The 25,274-nt window shown below is 44.1% G+C and overlaps 1 protein-coding gene across 1 annotated transcript; it reads left to right on the top strand.

Annotated features, from left to right (window-relative positions):
* The first annotated feature begins 15,004 nt into the window (after positions 1–15,004).
* On the top strand, positions 15,005–15,784 carry LOC121320779. Its single transcript, XM_041259449.1, has one exon. The coding sequence runs from the start codon at positions 15,005–15,007 to the stop codon at positions 15,782–15,784; it is 780 nt and encodes a 259-aa protein (XP_041115383.1).
* Positions 15,785–25,274: the final 9,490 nt, after the last annotated feature.

The following is a 25,274-nucleotide window of genomic DNA, read 5'->3' as shown; positions in this document are numbered from 1 at the left end:
GTCGACCTCATTAAAAAGAGTGCTCCAAATTTAATTAAATGGTCAGCTGAGTGTCAGGGAGCGTTTGATACTATTAAGCGTACACTTTGCCAGGCCCCCACTCTTATCACACCGGATTTCACCAAGAGATTCATCCTCCACACCGACGCATCGGATGTAGGTTTGGGTGCAGTCTTGTCCCAAAAAGTAGCTGGAGTAGAACACCCGATATTATACCTCAGTAAAAAAATGTTACCTCGGGAACGCAACTACTCCGTAGTCGAAAAAGAGTGTTTGGCCATTAAATGGGCTACTCACTCTTTATGATACTACCTGCTGGGACACTCATTCGATCTGGTCACAGACCAAGCCCCACTCAAGTGGTTAAGCACAATGAAGGACAGCAATGCTCGAATAACTCGGTGGTATCTGGCATTGCAGCCCTTCATGCGCTGATCTTCTCCTTCGTTTGGGTTAACGCTTGGAGAAGATCAGCGTTACCCTGGCCCCTATATGTAATCCCGCATGATATCGAGATAAATGGTTGCAGCTGCCTTATTACTTGCAGCTGCCTCTCATTTACCTCTCAAATCAATACGGTCTTACAACAGAGTCGCGCTTCCCTCCAGGCTGACCCACTTCCCTGACCCGGAAACGAACTGTCAGGCCAGCCCTTCCAGATACTTCTCCTCCCGTTCTTTAGCGCCCTCACAGGTTGGGAGGAAGATTCATCACCAGAACTCATCTTTCCGTCACAGCGGTACACAGTTCAGAGTGCAGGCACACTTACAGGTGCTCCAAAGAATAATCAGAAACAAGGCAAAAGGAAAAAGGAAAATAAAACAATAAAAAAAAACTACTGAACTTGGCAGCGTTATCCTGGTCGTCGTTACCCGCACGACCCAGATCACCAACCTACACTAGCGGCTCCTTCAGCCTGCTATAAACAATATTTTGGGGGTCTGCCCAAGGGTTCCCCGCTGTCACTGTCTTTTGTTTTCCCGATTTCTTCGGTTTCTTTTCTCCTGGCTGGTTTTCGGTTGTGGACCAGCATTTCTGGGCAGACCTGAGGAAACAGTAGAGCGTTATCTTATAGGGCTAACAATCTCCCCAAGACTCGCCTCCCAGCCACTCAAAGAGAGGGAAAGTCCACACACCCCCTTTCCCACCTCCCTGTGTTACTGCCTTGACCCACAGGCGGGTATTGGATGACTTCAGAACAGAAAAAAGGAGACACTTTTTTACACAGAGAATTGTGAGGGTCTGGAATCAACTCCCCAGTAATGTTGTTGAAGCTGACACCCTGGGATCCTTCAAGAAGCTGCTTGATGAGATTTTGGGATCAATAAGCTACTAACAACCAAACGAGCAAGATGGGCCGAATGGCCTCCTCTCGTTTGTAAACTTTCTTATGTTCTTATGTTCTTATGGCTGCTGCCCTCTTCCTGCAGCACTATGAACATGCCAACAGAGTCGGCACAGATCTCCCCCTGCTACATATCCTCCCCATCTGAACGACACCACTGGTTCATTCGAAAATCCTACACCCCCATGCCTTCCTGAGAGAAAGAATCTGCATTTTGATGCAGCTTTCCTGCTCGGTGGACTACCCTGAAGGCATAGGGCTGCAGAGCCAAGTCTTCTTAACGTGTGCTGTTCTTGCGCAGCCAAGCAACTGCTGAATCAACAGCTGTGTGTAGAGCACGGAGTCCACCCGGGAAACTTGTCGGTGGGCAGTCCTCCACAACGTGAAGCATTGTCTGTTTCTGCCCACATAAGCAGAGTGGGCTGTCTACGAGGCCCCAGTCATAAAGACGCGCTGCACACCGACTGTGACCAGTACGATAGTGATTGAGTAAAGACCGATCTTGGCGTGGCAGGTCGAAGCCAGGCGGGCGGTCTGTTGGGTCAGCAATGAGGAATTGGTTGCGAGTGTCGCTCTGGAACCACTCCTCTTGCCACTGGGTTGTTGATGACCAATCAGGGTCAGGAAGTGTCAGCCAGACTGGATGTCTAGATTCCAGACGCACCTTTCGTGGACGGAGGATAAAGTCATGCAATGGTAGTGCCAGGTTATCCTGGATCTTGTTGACGATTTTGACCACTGCTTCCTTGTGCCGAATGTGTGGAGGTGTGATGTTGCTCAGCACCGGTAGCCACTGGACCAGAGTTGAGCGAAAAGTGCGGGAGATGGTCCGCATTGCAGAGTTCAGCTGAGTGTCAATTATCTTTGCATGTGAACTGCGACACCAGACTGGGGCACCGTACTCAGCTGTTGAGTAGCAGAGAGCAAGGGCTGTGGACCGGAGGACCGGTGTTCGTGCTCCCATGATGTGCCAGCCAACATACTCAGCAAGTTGCCAAGTACCACTGTGTGATTCTGACATTGCTATTTTTCATCCGGTGAAGCCATGCTAAGGGGGCATGATCTGTAACTAGGGTGAAGTGTTGTCCCAGGAGGTAGTACCGGCGTGACTCAACTGCCCACTGGATACCCACGTCATCTATGTAAGCAGCTGCGTACTGCTGATGGGGCCGCAAGATGCGATCCATCATCCGCTGGAAAGTGGCTGGTGCTCCGTGCAACCCAAAGGGCATGGTCCTAAATTGGTATAACCCGAAGGGGGTCGAAAACGCCATCCTCTCTCTAGATTCTGGGGTCGGGTATCTGCTAGTACCCCTTCATTAAATCCAATGTCGTCATAGACTAGACACTCCAGCAACTCATCTACCCGAGGCATCGGATAAGCGTCAAACTTCGATTTCTCATTGATTCGTCTGAAATCAATGCAAAATCAAGTTGACCCGTCCAGCTTATCGACTAAAACTACCGGACTGTTCTTTGGGACTGTTCTATTACTCCCAGTCTAAGCATTTCATCAATTTCCATCTTTATTACCTGTCTTTTATGCTCAGGTATACGGTACAGCTCAATATTAATGTGATGATGGGCTACTCGAGTCTGCCCCGGGACGGGAGAGAACACGTCAGGAAATTCTGCCACCAGACCATGAGCCTGATATTTCTGCTCTGGTGTCAGATTCTCTGCAATCTGTATCAACCCTTTTCTTGCCAACAGAGAAAGATCAGGTCCCAGGTCTGGGACGTCATCTGCACACGCCACTAGCAACGCCTCTGGTTGCAACCAAGGCTTCAAGAGGTTTATATGATAAATGTGTTTCTCTCTCCGCCGCTCCGGTTGGCAGATCTCATAGTCCACCTTCCCAACCTGGCGTGTTAACTCAAAGGGTCCTTTCCACTTAGCCAAGAGCTTTGACTCGGAACTGGGTAATAATAGAAGTACCTTATCCCTGGACTGAAATGTGCGCAACCAGGCTCCTTGTTGTACTGTGTCTCCTGTCTGTGCTGAGCCTGCTGCAAATTGTCATGCACCCATTTCCCAACAGACTCAAGACATTTCCACATGTCCAACCACATCTCTCTGACCAGATCCAACACACCCCGGGGTCTCCGCCCATACAACAGCTCGAATGACGAAAACCCTGTGGAAGCCTGGGGTACCTCTCTGATCGCAAAGAGAAAGGAAGGAATCAGCTGGTCCCAGTAACGCACATCACTACGAATAAACCTGTGCAACATGATCTTAAGGGTCTTACTGGAACGTTCCACAAGACCATCAGTCTGAGGATAAAACACAAGGTCCTAATTAGATTAGGCTCTCCTGTACTAGAGATTGACCACAACCTGAATCCAGGAGAGCCTGGGTTTTTGTACCATCCACTGTCACAAGAATAACAAAACCCATCTGCTGAAGTGACTGAGGTAATTGAACGTGCTTACCTGGTCGACCAAGGTCACACTCCATCACGGGGCAATCCCGGGTGATGTGGCCCACCTCCCTGTACGTCCAACACCTCGATGGACTGGTTTCACGTCCCGAGGCTTCAGCAAGAGGTGGAAAAACCGGAGCCATAAAAGGGGCTCACCGATAAGGTGGCCACGCAAGACCCTAGTCTGACACCGCAGCTGCCTGTGGGTAGCCCCACTCTGCCCCGGTTCCCAGGCTGGCAGCTCCCACCGACACCCCTCGACCAAATCTCTGAATACCCCTTCCCAAGTCACTTTGCAATCTCCAGGGTCAGTTGACGGGAAGATCCGGCAGTCACACTCCTTCCAGGCAGTCTCATGGACTTTGTTTCTGCTGCCTGGTACTGTTCTGCCAAGTCGACCGCCCGGTCCAGAGTATCAAGTGCCTACTGCTGGACCCATAGCCGAGGTCCCGGAGCTAGACACTCCAAGAACCGCTCCAACATGATCAACTCCACCAACCTGGCTTTGGTGATTGTGTCCGGGTTCAGCCAACCCATGGCATAATCTTTTAGGCGGTGGGCAATAGCTCGTGGGTGCTCCCCCGCCGCAAACTGCTCCTCCTGGAACTTTTTTCTGTAGCCCTCCGGCGTGGCCTCCACGCAATTAAGGATGGCCACCTTCAATGTGGGTACTCCAGCATGCGCTCCGGGGACAGCGTCCTTGCCGCTGCTTGAGCCTCTCCGGTGAGCTGTGGCAACAGGTAGCTAGTCCACTGTGCTTGGGGCCACCCGGCCAAGGTCGTCATGGCCTCAAACTCCTCCAAATAGGCTTCAGGTCGATCCTCAGCGGATATTTTATTTGGCCTTTGCAACTGGAGGTCTCGAGCAGCGGGTCTAGCCGCCCCCTGCACCGCAGAAGTGAGAGTCTGGCGCAGGAGGTCCATCATGGCTACGAACTGTGTGGCATCCATGGTTTCTTTTTGGTGGTGAAGTATTTGTACTCCTTCTGTGGGTGCACTGCTTTTATGGGCAATGCCAGTGAATCCCACAGCTAACACTATGTGTGGAAGGGTGGTGGGTAATTCACTGACACGGGAGACAGAATAGATGTACTTGAAACACCTCCAGGTGTCCAGTTTTATTGAAGGGCAACGTTTTCTTTTAACCCACAGAGGGTGCTGTTGTCCGTGGTCTGCTTACCAACTATGCTAAACAGAACTAAGGGAATACCAAAAGGCGGTACACAGTTCAGAGTGCAGGCGCACTTACAAGTGCTCCAAAGAATAATCAAAAACAGAAGGTGAAAGGAAAAAGGAAAATAAAACAGTAATAAAACTACAAATAAAAGGTGCTGAACTTGGCAGTGTTATCCCGGTCATCGCTATCCTCACGACCCGGATCACTAACCTACACTAGCGGCTCCCTCAGCCTGCTATAAACAATATTTTGGGGATCTGACCAAGGGTTCCCAGCTGTCACTAACTTTCTTTTGTTTTCCCGATTTCTTTCTCCGGTTTCTTTTCTCCCACCTGGTTCTTGGTCCTGGACCAGCACTTCCGCACAATCAGCGCGTCTGAAAAGGCAGACCTGAGGAAACAGTAGAGCGTTATCTTAAAGGGCTATATCTACCCAAGAACCGCCTCCCAGCCACTTAGAGGGAGGAAAAGCCACACACCCCCTTTCCAACCTCCCCGTGTCACTGTCATGACCCACAGGCGGTTATCGGACGACTGCTGCCCTCTTCCTGCAGCACTATGAACATGCCAGCAGAGTGAGCACAGATCTCCCCCTGCTACAGTAGGATTTACAGAGAAAAACAGATTAATCGCAGTTGCATAAGTATTCACCCCCCTTTGCTACTGCAGCCCTAAATCAGCTCAGGTGCAAATGATTTGTTTGAATCGTCATAAAATTAGTGAAATAGTTCAACACCATCCCAACTGTCAAGCATGGTGGTGGCAGCATCATGTTATGGGGATGTATCTCTTCAGCAGGGACTGGAAAGCTTGTCAGGATAGAGGAGAGAATCTTTTGAGGAAAACCTGTTTGATTCAGCCAAGAAACTGGGGAGGAAATTCACATTTCAGCAGGACAATGACCTGAAGTACAAAAAAGCCAAAGCCACACTAGAGTGGTTGAACAAGAGAATTAATGTTCTTTAGTGGCCCAGTCAAAGTCCTGACTTAAATCCAATCGAATATTTATGGCAAGACTTGAAGATTGCAGTCCATTGATGATCCCCCCAACAAACTTATCAGAATTGGAGCAATTTTCTTGTTAGGAATGGGCAAACATTTCACGATCCTACTGTGCAAAGCTAGTAGAGACAGTAGTAAAGGTATCACAGCATCTGTCACTTTTGTGCCCCTTCCCACTCAATATGTGCAGTATGTAATATTAAAATAAACATAGTAAAATTTCATAGAAAAATAAAGATAGAAAGAAGAATAAAGAGGGGTGTGTGTGCGCATGTATCTTTTGAGAAGGCAAGGAGCCCTCTAAAATAACAACCTGAGCTGTTACCATTCAGAGAGCCCCAAACGCATTCAAAGAGCTTGATCGTCAGTATGTCATATTATAGGCTATTACACAGAAAAGTGGATGCATTTATCTTTTGACATCTCACAGCAGTTCTATGACAACAACTATTATTGTGCAGAGAACCTCTGTTCTCACCACGGTTTCATAATCAACACTTCACTGAGAATTAACCTTAACGGAATGGAGAAAGTCCACTGGAGGTCCCTTATTAATTAGGAGATGTGGCCCCGTGGTAGGTATTAGAGCCTTCCCATAATCCCTTGCCTGGTTAATTAGCATATATCCCTCTAGCGGTCGATTTTGATATGGCAGCGTTATCATTATTTTCAAAATAAAATCTAAAAACCTTTAAGTTCATTCAGAAGCTGGCAAATGTTACCACTACATTCTTTGGCTTAATATGATTATTTTTAAGACCAAATGAGGCAATTACGAAAATGTCGTCTTGTTCTGTTAAAACTGAAGCTGTCATTGTTAAGATATAGGGTCATAGATAGTCGGTCCCATATCCTAGCGGCCCCTAGCGGTCTCATTATTTTCAAAATAAAATATAAAATCCTCTTTAAAATTAATTTAGAAGTTAACAATTGTTATCACTACATTTTTTGGCTTAATGGGATTATTTGAAGACCAAATAAGACAAAAAAGGGTCATATATGTATCTGAATATATATGTAGGGGATTAGCGTAAAAGATTTAGAGTCAACAGTCATTCAAAAGAAGAATGTCAGTCAAAATAGATCCACCCCTGATAAAAGGGGTCTGCTCAGGCATGTTCTGTGTCAACGTTTTTATTTTAATTTCCATAGAGTGGACATGTTTGGGCATGTTACATGGTTATGATGTTATCGACGGGGGGGGGGGGGGGCATTCTTCAGGGTTTTTTAAAAAAGATTTAAATCAAGGTTCATACTGTTTAAAAGATAAGAACCATTAGCATGGATTCTACAACGCATTAATACTTTTCAGACAACTCTTCCGATGAGTAGCTTGATTTCGATTACGTTCCAGAGAATAGGGATGCTGAAGATCCCGATGCGCCGTGGCAGTGATGTGAATCTGAAAAAGTGTGTTTTTTACCTTCTTACGAGCTGCCGTGCCAGAGTCTTCCTACTGACCATCCTGTGGAATCGGAGGTTCTCTACAAACCTGTTTTTATACTGCTGGCTCAGGCTCTTTCTACAACCCCTCTGTATGATCAGGATGACCCCGACAGCCTTAACAGAGTGAAATTCACAAGAATCCTCAAAATTGTTAAGGGACTCCTGGCCTCTTTACTGGAAGTTATCATAGACCATGATCTGAAGAAAAATCGTACCGATTGCCCCTGAACAAGAGTCAGAAACTGGTTGAGGATTGTTTAAATGAACTGAGGCCCGAACATGACATAAAAGAGAAGCTCCGTCATCGACAAGAGGAACTGGATGAAAGGACGCAAATGTAGTTAACAAAATAACTAAAATCTTCTATCATAGAAACTTTACTGCACCCCAGGCGCCGTTGTCTTCTTATGGCGCTTTTGACTTTGAAGATGGAGAACAGCATGACTCTCAATAGAATGCAGGGCGAGATGGAGGGTCTTCTGTTTGAACTAATGGTTAACAAATTGGATTGTCAGAACCTCTTTAAAAAACCCTTGCCTGTAAATGCAAAATGATTCTCTGAACTTAAAAGAGCTACGTCAGAAATATAATATATGCATATGACGGATAAACTGTGAATAACCCTTTTTGTACTTTACAATGAACACATTTGTTTGACTTTTTTCTGAGGGGATGACTCTTCAGCTTCTTAAAAAAATGTACTATGATGTTTCAAATCCAGGGGGGTTTGGGGGCCATCAGTCTCTACAAAGAGCCCTGGGGGAGGAGGGGTGTCGGGTTAATGATACGATTATAGCTGAATGGTTATCTGAAAAGATACTTACACCCTCCATAAACCTTCTAGAATAAACTTTAAAAGAAACAGAGTATATGTATATGTATCTAATATGTGACCCGGGACAGCAAAATCAGTCGGAAGTCGCATAGGTAGATTTTACACAGCGGCCACTGAGTGAAGTCATGAATTATTGATTTTGAGTTTTACACGTTTTTGTGTACTTAACAGTCCAAACTATCGTTTTATCGAGTTTATTTTGTGAAATAATGTCTCTGTTATACTGTAAATACACAGTTTAGTAACAACAGTGACCTATATATTGTCAAAATTAGCTGAAACAAAGACTAAAATCCGTACAATTCACGGAATCTCAGCAACATCATCCTTCCACGCATACACATCATCCGGGCATCTTTTGAAAGCTGTAGTTTCCCTCTTTCCCGCTATGTAGGTCATTAATAGACTAACATCTTATTTAGCCAATGAAAACGGTTTTAAGACGTGGTTGCAGTGTAAACAGTTCTGCTTGTTGCTATGCGTGACGTCATTTGGCTTCTTGTAGTATCCACCGATTGGCTGAATGCCTCCACGCGCTTTGACTTCTGTGACAGCGGCATTGCTGTGGTTGTGAACGCAGAGAACTTGTGATATTAAACCTCGGCAAATAAATAAATAAATAAATAAATCACAGACGAATCATGATGGAGAATCATGTCGCCGACATTGTCATTGATAACAATACTAGAACCAAGTTGCAAAAAATACGTAATTACAGCTGTGTAAATAAGTCGTCTAAATACAGCTGCAAACTGAATGATGGAAACCCTGTGTTAAGGTATTTTCTTACGAATATATACTTGTTAACTGAGGTAAGGTAGTCCAAGATATGTATTTCAGAATATGCAAATACCAAGTGAAATGTAAATAGTAAATGTAAATAGTTCAGCATTTTTAATTTAAAAGCATTTACATTTTTGTTTAAAAAAAAAAAAAAGCTATGAATTGTAAAAGAAAAAAAGAATTTTTCTATGTTTCTGTTCTGGCCCCTTTAGTTGATTTGAGTTCATTTTTTAAGTCAATTCCATTTGGCCACTAGATGGCGCTGTTTACTGATAAGGTCTGTTGTTTGCTTAAGTTCCTATTTCCTGTAAAGAAGAATCCTTGTTAGCAACAGTGAAAGTCGCTCTGTGGAGCTGCAGATATCATCGAACTCCATCCTTCTTGCAATTATTTGTAGAAGCATTGTCTGTAAGTAAAATCAATAATAACATACTCACCTTTCAATTCATGATGATATTTTATATAGACGATCGTTTGCGTGACAGATTTACATATTTTCTTGATAGTTGCATGGTCAGAGATATCTGTTCTATGTAATTTATCTTGCTATGTTTGGGGAATTATTTTGCATATGGCAGCATATTTTATGATAATATTATACCATACCTAAAAATACATGCTGTGCTATTAGTGAGAATTAAGCATAGTATTCAGCATACCCGTACTTACGGTTGTTTTCTTTATTTTATTTTAGTTTTACTCAGTTCCTAACACTGTACCTACAAACTGGTGGCAATAAAGCATCATTCAATACTACAGTTACTGGAAAGAGTTTATCTATCTGTTAAGCTTAAGAAGGGGACTCTTTTGCGAGGGCAGAATAGTAAAAAGACATTATCAATGCTGATTGCAACATCCGGTGGACTAGATATCCAGTCTGCTCTACTCCTCTGTACACATCCAATGCAAGATGTCAGCTTCAGAACATATGAGCCTTGCAACCAGGTCAGAATGCTCACGTTCACCTAAGTCATCAAGACACTCCAACAAATCTGCAGCAAGCTTGGCTAGAAGCTCGCGCCAAGGCTAAAGCAGCACTAGCAAGAGCATCATATACACAGAAAGAAATAGAAGTGAAAGTGAAGAAGGCCCAGCTTAAAGTGGAGGAGACCCACCTGGAAGCCACATTAGAGGCTCTTCAGCAGGAGAAAGAGGCGGAGGCCGCCTTAGCTGAGGCTAATGTATTTGAGACAGCGATGGATGCAGCTGATGTGGCACAGCTGTCTGGGGTTGACGACAACAAACAAGGCTCATCCTACCATTCGCTCGAGAGGGCTGAGAAGTATGTACAAGACCAGCAAGCCAACGTGAACTACCATCAGCCGTCAGCATACAAGGAAGTCTCACAGCCAGACGTCAAGGTTGAATCGCCTCCCCCAGTTGATCACCTGCAACCATGACTACATCCTCTCTCTCGTGCCCCCACTCATACTGGAGTGCCAGCCACCTCAAGACACCCAATGACTCATCTTATCAGAGAGCATGTGGTTAACGTGCCTAACCCAACCTACAGGCTCCACACCTCACAGTCTCCCAGGTGCTACGCAGATGATGACGGCCAGCCACCTGGTGTAGAACGTCATGAGTCAGTAGAACATAAGAACATAAGAAAGTTTACAAACGAGAGGAGGCCATTCGGCCCATCTTGCTCGTTTGGTTGTTAGTAGCTTATTGATCCCAAAATCTCATCAAGCAGCTTCTTGAAGGATCCCAGGGTGTCAGCTTCAACAACATTACTGGGGAGTTGATTCCAGACCCTCACAATTCTCTGTGTAAAAAAGTGTCTCCTATTTTCTGTTCTGAATGCCCCTTTTTCTAAACTCCATTTGTGACCCCTGGTCCTTGTTTCTTTTTTCAGGCTGAAAAAGTCCCTTGCGTCCACACTGTCAATACCTTTTAGAATCCAGTTTAGAGAGTCCAGTGGGACCCATTCTGATCGTGCCAATGTTGCAGATCTGGTGAAGTTCCTAGCACGCCGTAACCTCCTCACAGCTGGACTCACCAAGTTCAACGACAAGCCAGAGAACTACTGGGCTTGGAAGTCAACATTCTCCAATGCCGTTGAAGGCCTCGACCTGAAGCCCAGTGAGGAACTCGACCTACTAATCAAGTGGCTTGGGCCAGAATCAGCTGAGCATGTGAGAAGAATGAGGTCCGTCCATGTCAATCATCCTGCTGCAGCCCTCAGTGTGGTCTGGCAACGGCTAGAGGAGTGCTATGGGTCTGCTGAAGCTATGGAGACAGCCCTCTTCAACAAGCTTGAACACTTCCCAAAGATCTCCAATAAAGACCCCCAGCGTCTGAGAGAGCTGGGTGACCTTCTCCTCGAGTTGGAGGCAGCCAAAGCTGAAGGTTACTTACCCGGCCTGTCTGACCTGGACACTGCAAGAGGCATCAAGCCTATTCTGGAGAAGCTCCCCTTCAGCATGCAGGAGAAGTGGATGTCACAGGGGACCAGATACAAACAGGTGCATGGTGTCAGCTTCCCACCTTTCTTGTTCTTCTCCGGTTTAATTTATGCAGAAGCAAAAATGAGGAACGACCCAAGCTTCATCACATCCACTTCCAGTGCAGCGCCGCCTAAAGTAGAGAAATTCTCAACGAGAACGGCGAGAGCCTCTATCACAGTGCACAAGACAGAAGTGGACAACGCCATCCAGAAAGATGCCCTATCCACAAAAAGCCGCACCCCCTGCGAAAGTGTAGAGGCTTTAGGGAGAAACCCCTAGAAGAGAGAAAAATCTACCTTAGAGAGAACTCTATATGCTTTAGGTGTGTCTCCTCAACAGCACACCAGGCGAAGAACTGTAAAGCTGTCATCCACTGCTCTGAGTGCAAAAGCGACAAGCATATTGCAGCTCTTCACGCCGGTCCTGCCCCTTGGTCTCACAAAGATGCCGTCAGCTCCTCCACACAGCATGGCCGGGAGGAAGACAAGTCTCCCTCCTCTCCATTTGCCACGTCCACCTGTACTGAGGTCTGTGGAGACAGTCCCCTGGGGAAGTCTTGCTCCAAGATCTGTCTTGTTAATGTTTACCCAGAAGGTCATCCTGAGAAGAAGATGAGAACATACACCATTCTGGATGACCAAAATAACAAGTCTTTGGCTAGGTCAGCCGCCTTCAAGATATTCAACGTAGCCAATGACGCCTCACCCTACACCCTCAAGACGTGCTCAGGTATCTCGGAGACTGTAAGCCGGCGAGCAAGAGGCTTCATTGTGGAATCAGCTGATGAAAAGACCTGTTTACCTCTTTCCACGCTCATCGAGTGCAACGAGCTCCCAGACAATAGGGACGAAATCCCTACACCAGATGTAACAAGGTACCACCCTCACCTCAAGTTCTTAGTCACCAAGATACCTCCTCTGAACCCCCAAGCAGAGATACTGCTACTTCTAGGGAGAGACATCATCCAGGTGCACAAGGTGCTAGAGCAGCACAACGGGCCCCTGCACGCTCCCTTCGCACAGCACCTAGCCCTCGGCTGGGTGATAGTGGGAGATGTCTGTCTCAGAGGGGCACACAAGCCTTCACCAGTTAACGCCTTCAAGACAAACATTCTGGAGAACGGACGCCCCAGCTTCATGAGCCCTTGTCTCAGCAGCTTCCATGTTAAGGAGAACTTCAGCCACACACACCAGCCTCGAAGTTCTGGCACCATGACCCTGAAGCAGAGATGCACGCCAGCCGACGCGGCAAGCCTCATGGGCGAATCTGTCTTCTGCTACACTAAGGATGATGACAAACCAGCTCCCTCAATGGAGGATCTTGCCTTCCTGAAGATGATGGAGAAAGAGTTCCATCAGGATGCATCAAACAGCTGGGTTGCTCAGCTCCCTTTCCATAGCCCACGGCAACGTCTCCCCAAAAACCGCGATCAGGCCATCAATCGCCTCGACTCACTCACACGCACGCTCAAGAAACGTCCAGAGATGAAGGACCACTTCATTGAGTTCATGTGCAAAATCTTTGAGAATGGGCACGCTGAAATCACTCTAACCCTACAAGCAGAAGAGTGCTGGTATCTTCCAATCTTCGGGGTGAATCATCCACAAAAACCCAGACAGATAAGAGTGGTATTCGACTCCAGCGCCCAACACCATGGGATATCTCTGAATGACATCCTGCTTACTGGTCCCAACATGAACAACAGCCTGCTTGGGGTACTGCTACGGTTCAGAAAGGAACCAGTGGCTGTGACAGCAGACGTGCAGCAGATGTTCCATTGCTTCGTTGTTCGTGAAGACCATCGGAACTACCTGCGATTCCTCTGGTATCGCAACAACGACCTGGATGACGAAGTTGTGGAGTACAGGATGCGGGTCCACGTTTTTGGTAATAGCCTGTCCCCAGCAGTGGCCATGTATGGCCTCAGGAGAGCCGCCTTAGAGGGCGAGAGGGATTACGGAGCAGAGGCAAGGCACTTCATCGAGAGGAACTTTTAAGTCGATGACGGTCTCGTATCCCTCCCCACAGAGAAGGAAGCCATCACTCTTCTTCAGAACACAAGAGATTTTGGCCCTCTCCAACTTACGCCTGCACAAGATCGCCTCTAACAAGGCAGAGGTCATGAGAGCCTTTCCTCCAGACGACCTAGCTAAGGGGCTGAAGGACCTGGATCCGAGTGTCGACTTCCCTCCCATGCAGAGAAGTCTCGGGTGAGCTGGGACATCGCAGAGGACGTCTTCACATTTCAGGTGTCTTCAGCAGAGAAACCATACACTAGACGTGAAGTCTTGTCGACGATCAACAGCCTGTTTGACCCGCTTGGATTTGCCGCCCCGGTAAGCATTCGAGGAAGGTCTCTACTCAGAGGGCTCACCATGGAGGCTTGTGACTGGGATGCCCCTCTCCTAGACGAGAACCTCAAGGAATGGAAGCTGTGGAGAGACTCACTGAAGGATCTTGAGCAGGTCAAGATCTCTCGCACATACACCTCCACCTCTCTCAGCCAAGCACACAAGAAAGAGACGTGCGTCTTCTGTGATGCATCCACGAACGCCATCGCAGCAGTAGCTTACCTGAAGACAACTGATGCCAGTGGGAACATAGATGTTGGCTTCATCTTTGGTAAGGCTAAGCTCGCTCCACATCCTGAGATCACCGTTCCAAGACTCAAGTTGTGTGCTGCTGTTCTAGCTGTGGAAATAGCAGAAGCAATCGTCGATGAGATTGACATCCAACTCGATGTTGTCACATTCTACTCTGATAGTAAAGTGGTCCTTGGTTACATTCACAACGACGCCAGACGTTTCTACATATATGTGAATAACAGGGTGCAACGTATCAGGAGATCTACCAGCCCACAGCAGTGGAAGCACGTCCCTACTGACCAGAACCCTGCTGATCATGCCTCAAGATCAGTCCCAGCAGGCAGCCTGACTCATAGCACATGGTTGACTGGACCAGCTTTCTTGTTCAGGTCAGCAGAGCCAGAAACCCTTCACACACCTTTCGACTTAGTTGATCCCGGATCTGACTACGAGATCCGCCCCCAAGTTGCTTGTCACGCCACCAATGTCTCCAGCAACAAGTTAGAACCCAGCGCTTCTCAAGCTGGCAAGCACTGACACATGCAACAGCAAGGCTTGTGCATGTTGCTCACTCCTTCAAGCTAGGCAGCAGCTGCAAAGGATGGCACATCTGCAAAAAAACTTGCTCCACCGAAGACCTGGATCAAGCCAAGAATATCATAATTGGAATGCATCAGAGAAGGTAAAGCCATTCCTAAGCAGAGCCCACTCTTCAGTCTGTGCCCCTAAATTGATGATTCAGGCCTACTGAGGATTGGAGGACGCCTGTCCCAAGCAAGCCTAGGTAAAGATGAAATCAACCCTCTCATCCTCCTTGGACGGAGCCACATCGGAACTCTACTCATCCGTCACCACCACGAGCAGGTCCACCATCAAGGGCGCCACTTAACTGAGGGTTGTGCTCATGCTGTTCACATGTATGAGCACCAGGGCCATACACATTGAAGTCATTGAGTCGATGGATTCCTCAAGTTTCATAAATGCTCTGCGACGGTTACTTTCCATCAGAGGACCAGCCAAACAAATCAGGTCCGACTGTGGTACAAACTTTATCGGGGCCTGCAGAGAGCTGAAGATGGAGGCCATTCAGAGTGACAAGGAGGTCCAAGAGTACCTGAGTGACAAAGGGTGTACTTGGGTCTCCAACCCACCACACTCATCTCGTATGGGAGGCAGCTGGGAGAGAATGATTGGCATTATGAGGCACATCCTGGATTCCATGCTGCTGAAGGTGGGTCCATCCAGGCTTACTCAAGAAGTCCTGACTACTTTCATGGCGGAAGTCTCAGCCATCGTGAATGCTCGTCCATTGGTTCCTGTGTCCACAGATTCAGACTCCCCCCTCATCTTGACGCCAGCGACACTCCTCACCCAAAAGGTTGCTGTAGTTCCTCCTCCCCAAGGTGAATTCAATGAGAAAGACATCTTCAGCCAGCAGTGGAGGCAAGTTCAAAGCCTTGCCAACACCTTCTGGCACCGCTGGAGAAAGGAGTATCTTTCTACCCTGCAGAGCCGTAGGAAGTGGCAGAAAGAGAAGCCCAACCTTAAGGAGGGAGATATTGTGATGCTGAGAGACAGTCAAGTGAAAAGGAATGACTGGCCCATGGGCATCGTCGTGAAGACCTTTCCTGGCAGAGATGGGAAAGTAAGAAAGGTTGAAGTCAAGACAGCAAGACAGGGGTCATGCAAGACCTTTCTGCATCCAGTTTCAAAGACTGTCCTACTCATAAGAACATAAGAAAGTTTACAAACAAGAGGAGGCCATTCAGCCCATCTTGCTCGTTTGGTTGTTAGTAGCTTATTGATCCCAAAATCTCATCAAGCAGCTTCTTGAAGGATCCCAGGGTGTCAGCTTCAACAGTATTACTGGGGAGTTGATTCCAGACCCTCACAATTCTCTGTGTAAAAAAGTGCTTCCTATTTTCTGTTCTGAATGCCCCTTTGTCTAATCTTCATTTGTGACCCCTGGTCCTTGTTTCTTTTTTCAGGCTGAAAAAGTCCCTTAGGTTGACACTGTCAATACCTTTTAGAATTTTGAATGCTTGAATTAGGTCGCCACGTAGTCTTCTTTGTTCAAGACTGAACAGATTCAATTCTTTTAGCCTGTCTGCATATGACATGCCTTTTAAGCCCGGAATAATTCTGGTCGCTCTTCTTTGCACTCTTTCTAGAGCAGCAATATCTTTTTTATAGCGAGGTGACCAGAACTGCACACAATATTCAAGATGAGGTCTTACTAGTGCATTGTACAGTTTTAACATTACTTCCCTTGATTTAAATTCAACACTTTTCACAATGTATCCGAGCATCTTGTTAGCCTTTTTTATAGCTTCCCCACATTGTCTAGATGAACACATTTCTGAGTCAACAAAAACTCCTAGGTCTTTTTCATAGATTCCTTCTCCAATTTCAGTATCTCCCATATGATGTTTATAATGTACATTTTTATTTCCTGCGTGCAGTACCTTACACTTTTCTCTATTAAATGTCATTTGCCATGTGTCTGCCCAGTTCTGAATCTTGTCTAGATCATTTTGAATGACCTTTGCTGCTGCAAAGTGTTTGCCACTCCTCCTACTTTTGTGTCGTCTGCAAATTTAACAAGTTTGCTTACTATACCAGAATCTAAATCATTAATGTAGATTAGGAATAGCAGAGGACCTAATACTGATCCCTCTGGTACACCACTGGTTACCACACTCCATTCTGAGGTTTTTTCCTCTAATCAGTACTTTCTGTTTTCTACATGTTAACCACTCCCTAATCCATGTACATGTGTTTCCTTGAATCCCAACTGCGTTCAGTTTGAGAATTAATCTTTTGTGCAGGACTTTGTCAAAAGCTTTCTGGAAATCTAAGTAAAATGTCATATGCTTTGCAATTATCCATTATCGATGTTGCATCCTCAAAAAAATCAAGCAAGTTAGTTAGACAAGATCTCCCTTTCCTAAAACCATGTTGACTGTCTCCCAGGACCCTGTTACCATAAAGGTAATTTTCCATTTTGGATCTTATTATAGTTTCCATAAGTTTGCATATAATAGAAGTCAGGCTTACTGGTCTGTAGTTACCTGGTTCAGTTTTGTTACTCTTCTCTCCAGAGACTGGTAAGTAACTTTAAGTTCTAGTGTTAATGTTGGCATCTTTACAGATACCAGACGGGGAGTGTTCTGGCCCCTTAGTTGGTTTGAGTCCATTTTTTAAGTCAATTCCATTTGGCCACTAGATGGCGCTGTTTACTGATAAGGTCTGTTGTTTGCTTAAGTTCCTATTTCCTGTAAAGAAGAATCCTTTTTAGCAACGGTGAAAGTCGCTCTGTGGAGCTGCAGATATCACCGAACTCCATCCTTCTTGCAATTATTTGTAGAAACATTGTGTGTAAGTAAAATCAATAATAACATACATACTCACCTTTCAATTCATGATGATATTTTATATGGATGATCGTTTGTGATAGATTTACGTATTTTCTTGATAGTTGCATGGTCGGAGATATCTGTTCTATGTAATTGATCTTGATGTGTTTGGGGAATTATTTTGCATACGGCAGCATGTTTCTGAGTTTATGATAATATTATACCATACCTAAAAATACATGCTGTGCTACTAGTGAGAATTAAGCATAGTATTCAGCATACCCATACTTATGGTTTGTTTTCTTTATTTTATTTCAGTTTTACTCAGTTCCTACACTGTACCTACAAACTGGTGGCAATTAAGCATCATTCAGTACTACAGTTACTGGAAAGAGTTTATCTGTCTGTTAAGCTTAAGAAGTGGACTCTTTTGCGAGGGCAGAATAGTTTCAATAAATGAAAAAAAAATATTTGTATCATAATTTTTGTCATATTTTGTAGAAAGGTATGAGGAGTTATTGGTGAACATTTGGTGTATGTGTCAGAATTCTAACATAATGGTTGCTAAGGAAATAGCTGGAAAGTAGGTGTCCCATGTTTCAACTTAATTTTCTCAAAATGGCGTCTTCTGACTTTGCTGATTTCAAAATGTCATATCTCGGGCACCATTTGAGATATATTAATAAGTTTGGTATTATTTTAAAGCTTATTGTATGTCCAATCCATTGCCACAATAAAACAGTTTTTGAAATTTTTGCCCATATGATTTCGCTGTCCTGTCACATATTGAGGATCTGACAGGCTGATTTATTGGATATGGGCCAGTTTGTCCGAAGAAAACAACAGCAGCATTAGTGTGTGCCTCAGTGTGTGTGTCCAGTCCCGTCAGGTCTACAAAGAACATTTCAAGGAGCGATAAGTGGAGCAATAAAGTGGAGTCGAAGCGATCAAAAAAGGCTGTTGAATTTTTGACCAAGTGATGATTTCGCTGTCCTGGGTCACATATTGATGATCAATGACAGGCTGATTTAGTGGATATGTCCAGTTTGTCGAAGAAAAACAACAGCAGCAAATTATGTGTGTGCCTCAGTGTGTGTGTCTCAGTCACGTCAGGTCATACAAAGAACATTTCAAGTGGAGCGATAAAGTGGAGCAATAAAGTGGAGCGAAGCGATCAAAAAAAGGCTGTGGAAGGGTGGTGGGTAATTCACTGACAAACACAGGAGACAGACAGGTGGATTTGGAAACACCGCACAGGTGCCCAGTTTTATTTCAGGGTGCTATTTTTTCTTTTATCCCGCAGATGGCGCTGTGGGTCCATGGTCTGATTTACCAACGATGATAACCAGAACCACGGGCATACCAAGCGATGGTACACAATACCGGCGCCCTTGCAGGTGCTTCGAAACAATAATTCAAAAGAGAAGGCATAAAGAAACAGGGAAAATAAAACAGTAACAAAAACTACAAAGAAAAGGTGCTGCACTTGACAGCTATATCCCAGTCGACACTACCCATGCGACCCGGATCACTGTCCCACACTGCCGGCTAACTAGCCTGCTCCATTACAATACTCCGGGGTCAGCCCAAGGGTTCCCCGCTCTCACTGTCTCGCTTTGACACACTCAGTTTCAGTTTCTCCCAACTGGTTCCGAGTCCTCGACCAGCGCTTCCACACTCTCGGTGCGTTTAAAGGGCAGACCTGAGGAAACAGCAGAGCATTATTTTATAGGGCTAACAATCTCCCAAGACTTGCCTCTCAGCCATTCAAAGAAGGGGAAAGTCCACAAACCCACTTTCCCACCTCTCTGTGTCACTGCCATGACTCACAGGCGGTTGTTGGACGACGGCCGCCCTCTTCCTGAAGGTTGTGAACACGCCAGCAGAGTCAGCACTGATCTCCCCCTGCTACAGGTGCTTTTAAATTTTAGATTACTTTGTAAGCAAATTGACTGAGAGCTTTTCTTATGTGTGGTAGTGACTTGTCCTAACGTTATGAATTTTGTGCTGCTTGCCTGGGTTTTGTGTGGTAAAGAGTCCGACGGTCAAAATGTTGAGCACAGTCGCGAATAATGCGATTTCTGACAGAACAAACAGGGGGGGGGGGGGGTGAGTTTCCTCAGTATGCATATTAGTATTACGTCATTATTCATAACATGAAAATTTGGGGCCCAGCCATCCTGCGTGACACTAACTCCTCCTGGCTCTGCCATCCAATTGCATCTCCTTACTTGGACTTTTGTGTTTGATATCACCCCTTTAAACGGCTCTTATGTTTTCTAACTTTTTTTTTTTTACATTGACAATGCTTTTGCTCAACTGATAAAAACATTTTTAAACAATGTATTTTTTGTTATAGATATAAACCAACTTCAGATGTTTTTTTTTACTTGATCAAATAATGAATAAAGCAAGGGAAAGCTATTTGAGAATGTGTACAGTAAAGAGGCAGACAGACAAGAGAGTGTAATAAGTAGAGTAATATAAGTGAAATGAGAAAAGATTTGAAAGTAAAATAATGGTAGAAGGGACTTTTGGACAATATTGAAAGTGTAAACATTGTATTGTTTTAGTTGCAAATGTACAGCCATGAGTGGTGAAAACAATATGTCTTTTCGTAGGTATTGATGTATTGATATTTACGTAGGTACAAAACTACAATGTTATGAATGGTTAAAAAGGTATATATGCATGTCAGTGCTAAAGGGTAGTATACCAAAACATGTTAATGCTGAAAAACACAATTCTCCTTGTTATAGAGGTGCTATGAAGTTAGGCCAATGTAAGGCACTCGATCTCTTGCACTCGATCTCTTGATAAAAGGCCATGTCCATGTCAGCCATGGTTTGATTTCAACGAGTGCATCATTAGCATGCACCCATTTTAGAGTAGCACCCACAGCAAGAAGAGACACATAGTGTCCTGAAGTAACACCCTGTCCTTTGTGTATGATAATGGAGGATAACTGGTCATTTCTGTTATCCACAGTAATTTTGCTCTTCTGCACAGCAGTAAATTTGGCATTGTGTCGCTTTGTAAGGGTCCTGTCTGGTTTGGACTGCAATCATTCTTCCTGCTGACTGAATAAGTTGATGTTTCATGATTGGAGAAGTTTTGCATTGCCTACATTTTCTACCAAGAATCGTTAGCCCATTTGTCATTTCTATAAATGAGTTCTTCCAAACACATGGAATCTGTACCAGCAGGTACATGTAGAGGGTAAACATGCAACACCTGTCGGTTTGATAAGCAGTAGTTACATCTAGTACATAGAATGTCATGACTTATTGTGACTGAAACCATGTGAGATCTACTCCCTGATGACAAATTTCAGAAATACAATGATGGTCGGGTGTCATAAACCTGGACAAAGAAAATAAAGCCGAATCAATATGGGTCAGAATAAAGGACAAAAATTCAAAGGGCATAATAATAGGAGCATGCTATAGACCGCCAGATTCAGACGGTGAGCAAAATAATCTGTTATACAATGACATTAGAAATGTGTGTAGCAAAGGAGAAGCCATACTAATGGGGGATTTCAACTTCCCCCAAATAAAATGGGAAACCGCCCCGGTGGGTAGCGCGAAGGATGAAATAGAAATGGTGGAAATGACAAATGACTGCTTCCTAACACAATTTGTCAAGGCACCGACTAGAGGGGAGGCATGCCTTGATTTAGTCTTTTCAAATAATGAAGACAGAATAACTAAAACAGAGGTCAGAGAACCACTGGCAAACTCAGACCACAACATGGTCTCATTTGAAGTGTTTTTTAAAACCCCAAAAGTAAAGACTAAAGCTAAGGTTTACAATTTTAGAAAAGCAAACTATGAAGGTATGAAACAGAGACTAACAGAAGTAGATTGGAGTAAAATAGAGAAAACACCCACAGAAGAAGGATGGTTGTTCTTCAAAAATGTAGTACTAGAGGCGCAAAACAATTACATCCCTAAAGTAGACAAATCTAAATGTAAAACTAAATTGCCAAAATGGTTTAATAGATCAATTAAAAAAAATATTCAGCGAAAAAAGGCACTTTACAGAGCATTAAAAAAGGACCAAAAAGAAAGTACGCAGAAAGAGTACACGGAACTGCAAACGCAAGTCAAAAAGGAAGTTAGAAAGGCCAAGAGAGAAATAGAAATGAACATTGCTAAGGGAGCTAAAACCAATTCCAAAATGTTTTTCCAATATTACAACAGCAAGAGAACATTCAAAGAGGAGATTAAATGTTTAAGAGATACAAATGGCAAAATCGTAGATGAAGAAAAAAAAAAATAGCAAATATATTAAATGATTACTTTTCACAAGTTTTTACAAAGGAAGATACTGACAACATGCCCCACATGTCATCCAGTTCCTATCCAGTTTTAAATAACTTTAGCATAACTGAGGCAGAAGTGTTAAAGGGACTAGGAGCTCTTAAAATAAACAAATCCCCTGGGCCGGATGAGATCCTCCCAGTAGTACTCAAAGAAATGAAAGAAGTAATTTACAAACCGCTAACCAAGATCATGCAGCAGTCTCTTGACACAGGGGTGGTACCGACAGACTGGAAAATTGCAAACGTAATACCGATCCACAAAAAGGGAAACAAAACTGAACCAGGTAACTACAGACCAGTAAGCCTGACTTCTATTATATGCAAACTTATGGAAACTATAATAAGATCCAAAATGGAAAATTACCTATATGGTAACAGGGTCCTGGGAGACAGTCAACATGGTTTTAGGAAAGGGAGATCGTGTCTAACTAACTTGCTTGATTTTTTTTGAGGATGCAACATCGATAATGGATAATTGCAAAGCATATGACATGGTTTATTTAGATTTCCAGAAAGCTTTTGACAAAGTCCCGCACAAAAGATTAATTCTCAAACTGAACGCAGTTGGAATTCAAGGAAACACATGTACATGGATTAGGGAGTGGTTAACATGTAGAAAACAGAAAGTACTGATTAGAGGAAAAACCTCAGAATGGAGTGTGGTAACCAGCGGTGTACCACAGGGATCAGTATTAGGTCCTCTGCTATTCCTAATCTACATTAATGATTTAGATTCTGGTATAGTAAGCAAACTTGTTAAATTTGCAGACGACACAAAAGTAGGAGGAGTGGCAAACACTGTTGTAGCAGCAAAGGTCATTCAAAATGATCTAGACAAGATTCAGAACTGGGCAGACACATGGCAAATGACATTTAATAGAGAAAAGTGTAAGGTACTGCACGCAGGAAATAAAAATGTACATTATAAATATCATATGGGAGATACTGGAATTGGAGAAGGAATCTATGAAAAAGACCTGGGAGTTTTTGTTGACTCAGAAATGTGTTCATCTAGACAATGTGGGGAAGCTATAAAAAAGGCTAACAAGATGCTCGGATACATTGTGAAAAGTGTTGAATTTAAAATCAAGGGAAGTAATGTTAAAACTGTACAATGCACTAGTAAGACCTCATCTTGAATATTGTGTGCAGTTCTGGTCACCTCGCTATAAAAAAGATATTGCTGCTCTAGAAAGAGTGCAAAGAAGAGCGACCAGAATTATTCCGGGTTTAAAAGGCATGTCATATGCAGACAGGCTAGAAGAATTGAATCTGTTCAGTCTTGAACAAAGAAGACTACGTGGCGACCTAATTCAAGCATTCAAAATTCTAAAAGGTATTGACAGTGTCGACCCAAGGGACTTTTTCAGCCTGAAAAAAGAAACAAGGACCAGGGGTCACAAATGGAGATTAGACAAAGGGACATTCAGAACAGAAAATAGGAGGCACTTTTTTACAAAGAGAATCGTGAGGGTCTGGAATCAACTCCCCAGTAATGTTGTTGAAGCTGACACCCTGGGATCCTTCAAGAAGCTGCTTGATGAGATTTTGGGATCAATAAGCTACTAACAACCAAACGAGCAAGATGGGCCGAATGGCCTCCTCTCGTTTGTAAACTTTCTTATGTTCTTATGATAGTATCCTAATACTAAGTGGGTATCCAGAATACGGACGGATTCATTCAGAATACCCTGTTTACATGGCATGGAACATTATCTCCTCACTGTTTGTTCTGGTACTGGAGAATTTAATATGTTCCTCAGCACGTCGCAGCAACGTGGTTATGAAGCGGTGGAGGTGGCGGGACACTGCTGTCCCGGTAGCCAGGATACACATACAGACAGACACTACCAATTGCTCAGACAAGGCATGAATGCGCAAGTTTGTTCTGGTCAGGTCATCATGCAGCATGTGGCATAGATGAGTCGAGACGATACCTGAACACGATTTGCTCATTGCTGAGCTCCTCATATGTGTGCCGAGGCCGGTACACCCTTTCAGCTTATCTTCGCTATGTCGGGGTTGCTGTTGCTGGGCGTGCCTTGCATCATTCACATCCACACGTCGACAGACGCTGCATGCTACCCACGTTTCCCATTGTTGCCTGTTTGTAGTCAGAGCTGGAATGGTAGTGTGCGCTGAGTTAACGCAGTCCTTTTACAATCCTTATTCTGCACGTCACAAACCTGGTTTTGTGCTTGGCGCATACCTTCGAATATACCAGGATCACGCATATTGTCGGCCACTCCCCCCATATTGCGCGATGCATACATTTTATTTCTGCACAGTGCAGAATGGATTGTGACGCGCAAAAGGACGTTTAGAATATGGCAACTTGGCACAATTTCGGCACAACGGCCATTTGTGACGCGCATACCCCTCTGCGCGGTGAGCAAACCTTTCGAAGAGCTGGCCTGTACTGTATTAACATGGCGAGTGCTAAACGAGTGTCTATCTCGCTCAAGGGTAAACTCTACATTATCATTGAAATCAAAAAGGGACGAAAGCAGGCACAATTATGTAGTGAACTGGGGTTGTCCAAAAGCACCGTGAATACGATATGGAAAAGTCAGGAGAAAATCCAGTCAGTGATTGATTCTTCAGTATGTGCATCTGTCTGTAAACGGTTGCGTACTTCGATGTACGCTGAATTAGAAGACATGCTTCTCAAGTGGTTTAAACAATAAGGCGATGTATTAGTACCATTAGTACACACAAGCACTTGATGTTATTAACTGTTTTGTGATGAGCCAACCAAGCAGAGATCAGTTCATGGACTCAGTAGTTAAACTGAAGAGCTAAAGTTTAAAAAGCAGCAGTCGCAGCAGCTGACGTCTATGAAAGATTTCCTAAACAAATAAAGTACAAATTGCAGTTTGTAAGGTAAAGTGTACTGTATTGTGTTTATTACTGTATACATGTATTTAGTATATTGTCTTGTGTTTTGTTGTTTCTATACAGTAATTTATTACTGTATCGTTTTTTTAATTATTTTACAGTACGAGTGCAATGCATTGTACTGTTTAGTGCTCGTTCACAACGGTTTTGCAGAAGTTTGTCAGATTTGCAGAAGTGTGTGTGGTACAGTAAGTTTTGCAAAATGCATTTACAAAACATCCAGTACCAAGCCACTGTAGTTTTATGCAAGTATACTGTGATGTGTAAATTAACAATACTGTACTAATTACAGTACAGTATTCAGTACAGGTACATTATAATTTCATTTAAAGTACTGTACATTATTTTTTTTAATTTTATTTAGCTGACCATATTTGATACTGTACATACAAAAATACAGAATGTAAAAAATACAGTATAGTACTGTAGTTACATGCAGTAATTGTTTGTTTCTACTGCAATAAACACTTATACTGCTGTACATGCATTGTATATGTACATTAATCAATTAGTACTAGTTTTTACAGTACTTTTTTAAATTTGGGGGTTTTGTGCAGGTACAATACAGTACCTGGTTATTATATACCTAGGCTATAACATACTAATTTTACGGTCCCAAGGTGGTACGTTGTATCAGAGTTTTACTG

The sequence above is a fragment of the Polyodon spathula genome, chromosome 1, assembly GCF_017654505.1.
Source record: "Polyodon spathula isolate WHYD16114869_AA chromosome 1, ASM1765450v1, whole genome shotgun sequence".
Classification (NCBI taxonomy): Eukaryota; Metazoa; Chordata; class Actinopteri; order Acipenseriformes; family Polyodontidae; genus Polyodon; species Polyodon spathula.
The sequence above is the reverse complement of the archived record's forward strand: the minus strand, read 5'-3'. Positions and strand labels throughout refer to the sequence as shown.